General features: G+C 31.1%; 1 protein-coding gene across 1 annotated transcript; it reads right to left on the bottom strand.

Moving 5' to 3' along the window:
- Nucleotides 1–5,650: 5,650 nt before the first annotated feature.
- Nucleotides 5,651–6,169, bottom strand: LOC142319895 (uncharacterized). Its single transcript, XM_075357568.1, has one exon. It carries the CDS (start codon nt 6,167–6,169, stop codon nt 5,651–5,653), a length of 519 nt encoding a protein of 172 aa, XP_075213683.1.
- Nucleotides 6,170–10,197: the final 4,028 nt, after the last annotated feature.

Here is a 10,197-nt window from a genome sequence, read left to right as displayed (position 1 = left end):
CAATTGTCACTGATCTGAAATATGACAAAACAAAACAAATGACAGCTACCTCTATCGAAAGTTCTATCGCTTTAAAAAAACACCCGTCACAAAATGATACACGAAGAATGTAACGAACTTTCAACTTGTTCTACTTGCGAAAGTAAAGAAGAAAATTCATATAAACATAGCAAGTTGGCGAGTGAAGCCTGGCGAAATATTTCGCCCTGATTTCTGCGCCTTCAAATTCTTCGCATCAAATTTAGAGATAAACAATGTAATAGCTGTACTTGAAATCTAACCTTGAAAAACCAAAAAAATTGAGCCCCGAATGTTATATTTACTATTTTTCAAGAAATCTCAAGTAAAAGGCAAAATATTGGGGTCGAAAAACTCACTATTTTATGTTTGGCGTAAAGTAACTTTGTTAAATGAGTAATAAGTACGTAAAAATTTTAAATAATACTTGTACAGAATTTTTATTCTGAATGAAATCAAATAAATTAAGTCCACAAAAACTAAATACAAAGAATTTGTAATTTGTAAAATGTAAGAATATTGAAGTTTATTAAAAACAAAACAATAAAAACGGGGAAGATTTTAATTAGGTATTTATTAAACGTAAAGAAATTTTCAATTTCATAAGAATTACAGTCTGACTTAATTTTATAGAAATTGCAGATATTAGGGCGAAATGTTTCGCCAGTTAAGACTCGCTAACGAAGCGTTTCCGAACGTAAGTTTATGTGAACTTCTTCTTTATTTTCACCAATAGAACACCTCTTGAAAGTTTGTTAGATACGTCATGAATCACCTGTACGTTACATAAGTTGTATATTTTACTTTGTTATTTTAAGTTTATCTCAAAAAGTTTAGTTAATTACAATATGCATTTAGTATTAGTATTACAATTTAGTATTACAATATGTATGAATTCACTGTTTACCGAGTGATCATTTGAAAATATACCACATTTATTATTCAACAGTTATCAGTCCAATCGTATTTTTGTTTGCAGGCATGTACACCATTATCGGGGGGACCTTTTCTAAAATTATTTTGAAAGGGGTCGAATCACCCTCTTCGCTACACCTAACCCAACTCAAAAATATTAAATGGCAATGGTAACATTTAATTAAATTAATTGACAACCTTTTTCAAATTAATGCAAGGGTTGTCATTACAACCCTTGTAATGACAAGGGTTGTAAACCCTTGTCATTTGTATGTTTACCATTTGCATATTATATACGCTTATTTGCAAATCATAACTTCAATACCATTGAATTAATTTTTATTCAATTTATACCACCTTACTTGTCACTCAAAGGCCTTTACAATGAGGTGTCACAAGCTCACATAAAAAAATAAGTTTTCAACCCTTGAAAATTTAGGAAAGATTGAAGGGCGATATTTTGTGTTTGTAATTTAAAAAATAACTTTCACAGTTTTAACCCACGGATTATGATTATTTCAAATGATTTAAGAAGTAATATCATATAATTATATAGTTATTTTTGTTTGGGTGAAATTTAATAAAACTACTACTCCAAATGTTTTTTCGCACCTACTGAGCGAAGGGGCGGGTGGATTTTAATTTTCTTTTCACCAAAATTATTATCTTTTTCGCTTATTTGCAAATCATATCTTCAATACCATTGAATTAATTTTTATTCAATTTGTACCAAATTACTTGTCATTCAAAGGGCTTTACAATGAGGTGTCACAAGCTAAATAGTCTCACTTAAAAAAATAAGTTTTCAACCCTTGAAAATTGCTCTGTTAATGTAATTAAATGTTACCAATTAATGTAATTAAATGTAATCACATGTTACCAATTACTCAATTAATGTAATTAAATGTTACCATTGCCGTTAAGATTTTTGAGTTGGGCGTAGTGTAGTGGAGAGGGTGGATTTCCACTCCTTTGAAAATAATTTTAAAAAAGTTCCCCCCAAAAATGGTATACATGGTAAAAATGGTAAATAGAAATACGATAAGACTGATAGCTGTTAAATACTAAATGTGATAATTTTTCAAATGATCAACCGGTATAAAGCATTTATTATATCAGATTATTGTTTTGGTATGGTGATATCACCATACCAATGAATCATATGATTCATTAAGAACGATTAAAAATTATATAAAATTTGTGTTTTTTTCTCTTTGCAAATGCAATATTTTTGGTAAAAATAGTAATTAATTCTTAAAAAAAAATATGTAATCGAATATTTATCCGCTGCAGTTTTCGATAAAATATTTAACGATTTATAAGATCTTCCGTTGTATTTTTTTAGAATTAAATTAAACGATTTCCTTTTTGTACAATCAGTACTGTTAATAAAGTCTTAAATAATTCTGATTAAATAAAACCTGAATTTCTGCATACCGGTTTAACATGTATTTAATTATTTATCAATTAACGACTTTGGATTTCTTATTTTATTCTTTAATGATTTAATTTATTCATTTTCTTAACATAATTGCATTATTATCATTTTTTTTTATACGTGGTAATATTATAAGCTACTTTTCTCTTTTAGTCATTAATTTAACATTGTAGTGCTAATTTAACAAGTATTTGTTTTCATTACTTAACCTGACTTCGATCGCGATCAGGTATCTCTGATTTAAGTATTTATTTTACGGAAAGAATTCAGCCCAAAATTCATGAAATCTTTTCGATAAGGTGTGTATTTAGAAGATTGATACAGTTGAGGAGATATTGAGCTGTTGTAAGTTTAGAAAGTAAAGTAGAAAGGTAGGCGAGACAAAGCATTGTTTAAATTACTATTAGATATATTTAAATAATGGTTCTACTATGTATAAAATTAACTAAGGCAAATTGTTTTGTTGTATTTGAAACAAACGACCAGTTCATTATTAAATCCAATATGTATTCCCAACCCCGTAGGGGGAAGCACCTCCCTTGTGACGTTACCGGTCCCACACCACCCCCTCCGTTCCAAGCCCTGAGGGGCTTTACCGGAGGTCGTCTTTAGGCCCTGTAACTGATTACATCTCACAGTCATCAGCCAGGTCTCGGTCAGGATGCCACCGATGTAAATGCCTCGGCATACATTTGCATCAGTAAATACATATCGATATGTGTACATTGAGTAACTTTTTTCTCGGATCTTGATTTTTATTTTGGATTTTTTTTATTTCGGTCGGATTAAACATCATTAGAGGATTTCAAAAATACAAGAATGGCTGCGATCAGCCGTTATTTTCATCTCAAAATGGCAGCCAAAATTTAAATTTTGCAATAATCATTAGCAATAAGCTATCAAGTTGGTTTAAATATACTAATGTAAGTTTTACTAAAATATATTAAATACATAAATATCAAGGTAAGACCCCAAAAATGGGGTTAAACTAAATTTTTAATGATTAAAAATATATATATATATATATATATATATATATATGCCATAAAACCGCCAAAACACGATATAAACAAATTATAATAGTAAATACTTTATGAATGACTCAAATAGATATTTACTAAAACCGTAACAAATCATTTGCACCACCTGCAGATTTTTTAAAAAAAAACCGTAACTGATACTGAAAAAGAACCAATGTCAAGAATAAATTTTGTTTATTAACATAAATGATTACTAATCTCATCGGCCAGCAAATAATTTTCTTGTGACTTTTTTGTCTTCATCATTTGACTGGTTTGATGCAGTTTTCCAAGATTCCCTATCTAATGTCAGCCGTTTCATTTTGGTATACCCCCTACTTCCTATATCCTGCACCCCTATATATTTCAAACATTGCCTGGCTGCACAATTTTTCCCATCTACGTGTCCTTCCAATATCAAAGCGACTATTCCAGGTTGATTTAAGACGTAGATTATAATTAACATTCTCCTATAGCACTACATTTCAAAAGCTTCTAATATTTTCTTCACAGATACTCCAATCGTCCAAGTTCACTTACATATAAAATTTACGCTTTAAACATATTTTCAAAAATGTTTTCCTGATGTTTAAATTAATTTTTGATGTAAGCAAATTATATTTCTGACTGAAAACTCGTTTAGCCTGCACTATTCGGAATTTTATATCCCTACTGCTTCGTCCATATTTAGTAGTTGCACTTCTCAAATTACAAAATTCTTCTACCTCCATAGTCTTTATCATCCTATTTTTATATTAAGTGGTCCAAACAATTATGGTCACATTTTTATATTCATATGACCTATGGGAACTTTAAAACAAATTTAATAATTAAGAAAGTAAAAATAAAAATAATAATAAGAAAAAGGAAATTCGTTCGGGTCTAGCTAGACTTTTCATTGATAACTTCTTTGCTTTTACTTTTTTTAGGTTAATTAATCTAGCTGCTGATGCGTTATTACGGGTATATTGTGTGTTGCGTTTAATGTTGAACATGTAGTAGGCTAATGTAAATTATATTTTGTAAGCATGGTCTCATACTTGCAAAATAGAATGGTTTACCATACAAGAATTAATAAGTAAGTTAGAAAGAGTTTTATATAAAGAAATTTGTTTTTTTTTCTTCTAAATGTAGAATTATGAGGTCGGGAACAGTTTTCAACCATTTTCAGACCAACCATTTTAGATTATAATTTTGTCAAATAATCTAATATAGCTCTTACTTTAGGTGTTATTACTGTATAAGAATTAAGTACCTTGCCACACGGTTGATTTTGCAAATTTCTGTTAGCTTTTATAGACTCACGAATTTTGTTAGCTTAACCTAATCAATCTAGAGTTGTATTATTTTCTTTTAATCAAGAAAATTATAAATTAAAAAGAGCAGAATGTTTGTAAGAGAAGTATAATTTTTATTGTTGATAAATAGGAAAATGTTAAAGTTTAGATCAATTTATTATGGAAGAGTACAACATAGTTCAGATAACAAAAAAGGCGCCACACAACTTCATTCTGGGTAACGACATTTTCTTGATACAGTGATGATTCCATCAAGGTCAGTCACTTGAGATATAAACAAGCACCATAAGCAGATTTTGAAGCATCTGCGAATCTATGTACCTCTAACTTCAGAACACCTTTCTGTTTAGGGATTATGGCCCTTTGAACTTGAATGTTTGATAACATATGCAATGACTTTTGAAACTGAGTCCACTCTTTAACTAATTCATCAGGTACCCTTTTATCCCATCCTAGTGAATAGGACCACAACTTTTGCATGATGCGGTTAAGATTATTGAACCTATGATTCAAGAAAGGGGATCGAAAATCCTTCCAATTGCCGACAAAATAGTGCGTTTAATTGTTTTTACAGGGGTGTTTTCTTCAAGAAAATAAAATTTGAATACATCTTGTCTTGGATTCCATATAGGATCCAGTGTCTTAATCGTAGTGTCTTGATCAATCTCAACGCAACCCTTAACCACATCTTCCAATAGAACGTCAGGTAGAATGTCTGGATTGTTAGCGCTCCACTTTCTAAGATGAAAACCGCCTCGAACAAGCCGATCATTTAAATCACGCCGTAGTTGTTTTGCTTCTTTTATTGTCTTGGCTCCAGTCATAACATCGTCCACATAAAAATCCTCCACGACTACCTTGGATGCGACTGGAAAGTTGGATTCTTCATCTAATGCTAGCTGCTTTAGAATTTTCGAAGAGCACTAGCGGTGCCATAAGTTATTGTCAGCAGTGTAAATGTTTTAATAGTACTTTCTGGCTGGTCTCTCCAAAAGATTAGTTGTAGATTTATTGAGCTGGTTGGACGTTAATTTGAAGATACATTTTTTCAATATCTGGTTTACAACATATGTATGTATTCTGAATCTTGATACAATACTGACACGATTTGATTGTACTGTTGGACCAACAATTGAGATGTCATTCAATGAAACACCGGAGCTTGTTTTTGAGAATGCATTGAAAACTACCCGTAATTTGGTGGTTGTGGAATCTTCCCTTAAAACTACGTGATGAATGTAATAAGCCTTCGATGAATTCACTTCAGCCATTGTAATTTCCTTCATATGTCCTAACTCTTCATATTCTTTCATGAATTGTATGTATTGTGAACGCATCTCTGGGTTAACGGATAAACGCCTCTCTAATGATAAAAATCTTCTGAATGCAGAATCCTTTGATTCACCGAGCTCACAAATATCAGCTTTTAAGGGAATTTGTACACAGTATCTTCCAAGATCATCCCTGAAGGTTGTATTCATATATAAGTCTTTGCAGAGTTTGTTGTTTCTGGTGTACTGCCTTCGGAGCAACCGTCTTCTATGTACCAAAATTTCTGTATGGTTTTGTTGATGTCGTCCAGCGTAGATATATGGCAAACTGTAGTTATGTGCCACATAGTATTGGTGGTTACTTTGCCGGAAATGATCCAACCAAGCACTGTATTTTGAAGGGTTGGAGATAAATCATGAAGTTTTAATCTTCCGTCACGTAGCAAGTCAAAAAATAACTCTACTCCAATGACCAAGTCAATGTCACTCAGTTGATTGAAACGAGGATCTGCTAATTGAACATTAGGTGGAATTTTCATGTCTGATTTCTCAACTGACACAGTGGGTAAATGTTTGGTAATAGATGTTAGGACTACACAATCAATAGTGAAGGAAAATGTATAAAATCTTGAGTTAATGATGCATTGAACAACTTTACAAGTTTTGGTAGTGGATGTTCCAGTTCTATTTACTTCTACAGGCACATTTGCAAATGGCAAGCCTAGTTTTCTGACCGCCTTTTAAGTCACAAAATTTGACTGTGACCCTGAATCTAATAGTGCACAAAGATTGATAATAGTGCACGATGATCGAGAACACTAGGGCAGTAGACAACAGCATTAAAGAAGGAACACCTTGGCATGGTATAAGTGATGTGGACATAATTGATTGATTTTGACTACTGGATTCAGCCTTGGAAACTGATGTATTTGATTTAGGATGCAAAGATTAATTTGTCTTTTCTGAATAATGCAGTAACGTATTACCACAAAGTTTGCATGAGCCTGCAGCACAATTTTTTATTTTATGATTAGCAGAAGACAGGCAATTAAAACACAGTCCAAACTTCAACACTTCCCTTTCTCTGTCATTAATGGATAATGATTTGAACTTATCACTTAAATGCAATGCAGTTGGTGGGAATAGTCACATAATGAACATTTCTTTATAGAAGATAAGTAATTAGATGTGGATATATTATTTTTTTTTAAATTTATTTTTATTTTTTTAAATAAGGGTGCTGGTTTAAATTCAACAGCTTCTATGATTCGACATATTTTCTTTAGAAATTTTATTAAATCAGTAAAACGGTCACATTGTTAGAATCTATTTATGATTCCCATTGACGGTGAGTAGTTTTATCCAACTTTCTGATAATCAAGTGAATTATTAGAGTTTTCCAGTGTTTAGTGGGTTGACCTAATGTATGAAGAGCAAGCACATGTTTTTGTAAACATCGTCAATTAATTTTCTCAAATTAGAACTGCACTCTTTGTCTAATTTATTTAGATTGAAAATGGGTGAGACGTGTTTGTTGATGAAATACTTTTTGTTTTGAAACCACTAAGAGGTCCCAAGCAATTTTATAATTTTCGGATGACCCTTCTAAAGATTGTAAGATACTGGTGGCACTGTCTTTTAAAGAGAATTTGAGATAATGCAATTTTTGACAATTAGACAGATTTGGATTGTCATGAATTAATGATTTAAAACTTATCGTGGAATGATGACATTCGTCATATTTTCCCGAAAATATGGGCAGCTTGATAGCTGGTAAGGAAAGCGGGGATAAGCCCAACTTGACTCATTATTTTCGTCGATTGTTCCATGGTTTTACACAGATAAAGTCAGCCTTAGTGAGTTGCTGAATTTTAGTTTGGGCTTGCGTAGTTAATCGATAGAATGTATTTTCAAATTGAGCCCAATAATCATCTTCATGACTTTCAGAATCGTCTAAAATGTCGATTTCGGTTTGAATTTTTCGAAATTTGATAACAGTTCTTGAAATTTAACTAACCTAGATTTAAGCTGAGTAACATCGTCTGATTTATTTAAGTAACTATTGAATCTCGTCATTTGTCCCATTTTACACCTCGTTTTTTAATTAACCGCTTTAACTGTTCTGAATCCTCCATATTTGAATTAATAATATTGAAGATACGATTGTTTACAAACGGTCGTACTATACAACAAGAATAATAATAATGATGTCTAACATGGCACAAGTTTGATGACTGATAGAAGCATGCACATGAAAATTAATGATTAAAAATAAGCTATGACTTATCTATTTCTGGTCACGGGGCGTTGCTGAATGTTGTAGACAGTACACGGTAGCCGACGTCGCATGTAATTCTTGATTCACACACATTAAAACTATTACTATCCGGCCCGGGGACCAAATTTTGGATGATGTTGATTCACGTGAAACAATTTTTGCACTGTTGTTTTTACACATTTTTAGTGGACTGTATATAATAAATTAGTTCTTATTATGTTTTTATTGTTGTGGCTTCGCTAACACATAAGCAAATAGAGTTTTTCACAATCTCATCCATAACCAGTTTCGAGCACTATAATACGAAATAAAATCATTTGTCATGTCACACAAATATTTAGATTTTATGTTTCAAACAAATACTGAAACCATTTTAAGCAGTGTTGGGTTATTTAAAGTTTATAGCATGTATTTTCTTCATGATATAACGACCCCAATTGGATTCAAACTCGCATAAAAATCTAGACTTAAACCATAAATCGAATCACATGCATTTTTAAATTATTTTTTATTCAGTTGTAAATTTATTTATTCAGTAAATTGAATTTAATTTTCAACTAAATGCAAAGATTTAGTTGAAAATTAAAAGTAGAATTTAATTTTGTTAAATTAATAATTTAATAATTACTACATTTATTTAATGGTCATTTATATAATTTATTTTTTACTTTTCAGTGCATTTGGTACATTTACGTGTACCAAATTTCATTGATTTTCATACGATAGATCAAAAGATATAGCAGTTGCAAGATTTGATTATAACTAAAGCAAGTTAAATAAAGGCTTATAAAAAATGGATTATATTTTTTTTACAGAATAGAAAACTTAATTTTTAGACAATTAATGTCAATAAACTAGCAAATATATTTAAGATATTTTGCATTTTTAAAAACAAAATTATCCAAAAAGTAGCGAAAACATGTTGCAATTTTATTTTATTTTTCAGTCCAAATCAGATATTTAAAACAGCTGTTTTTTGTTAGAGTTTGTGTTTATAGAATATTTCGTGATGTTTGTGTTTTTATTACAAGATAAACAATGTATCGCGTGTCTGGATACAATTTGCGAACTTGAAAGGATATTCTATTATAAAATTATTTTTTTGTTTAATAAGCCTTTTTTTATACACTCTTTCAAGCGATTGTGTGAGTTAACATCTACCCTGCGTTGGTAGGTGTGGTCATGAATGAACTATCAGCTGTTGAAGGCGATAAAATCGAAATTTCTAGTGGTTATAATTTCTTATCTAACAGAAATCGTGGACCATCGGTGTCTTCGGTCAAGGAACCCAAAAAGCTTTCTCGTTGAAACCTGATCAGAGATGGTTTAACTAATATTGATATTGATTACATATCTGAAAGCGAAACCGATAGTGAAATTACTCATTCTCAGACTGCCGGCCTGCCGTATAGTACATTCTACTATAAAGTTGTGACATACAAAAGATGCCGCCAATGATTTGCCTCTGTCTAATAAATATGAAAAACCTCCCGATGAAGAATGACATCGTTGAAAATAGCTGAAAGAACTGTGGTACAGTTGTGCTCTACGACATAACAGATGTAATGAGGCTTTACGAGATGCTTGGAACGGTCGTGACCAAGAGTGACTACTGCATAAGGATAATTAATGCCAAGCAATTACGAGTTGTCTCGAAGAATGCTGACGGTTATAAGAAGAAAATTTAAACGTTTAATACGAGGTGAGAAGTAATGACCTATTTTAACCGAAATAATTTTATTAGGTAGTACTTTTAATTCATGAGATTACAGGTTTTTTTTTTTAATAAATTGTTGAATTAGTAACAAGTGGAAAAGAAATTAAATTGCATCTTATTTACTTTAAAAAAATTTTTCAAGATTGTAATTTTAATTCGAAGCGTTGAAAAATTTTAATAATTAGATTGTTAGTTAACGTAATAACATATCTGGTTTAAATTTTTAGAATTTGTTTTTCTACA

This window comes from Lycorma delicatula, chromosome 2 (genome assembly GCF_047948215.1).
Source record: "Lycorma delicatula isolate Av1 chromosome 2, ASM4794821v1, whole genome shotgun sequence".
Taxonomy (NCBI): Eukaryota; Metazoa; Arthropoda; class Insecta; order Hemiptera; family Fulgoridae; genus Lycorma; species Lycorma delicatula.
The sequence above is the reverse complement of the archived record's forward strand: the minus strand, read 5'-3'. Positions and strand labels throughout refer to the sequence as shown.

Excerpts from the sequence above, each read along its gene's own strand:
- LOC142319895 (XM_075357568.1), bottom strand. The coding sequence starts at position 6,169 with ATGAATACAACCTTCAGGGATGATCTTGGAAGATACTGTGTACAAATT.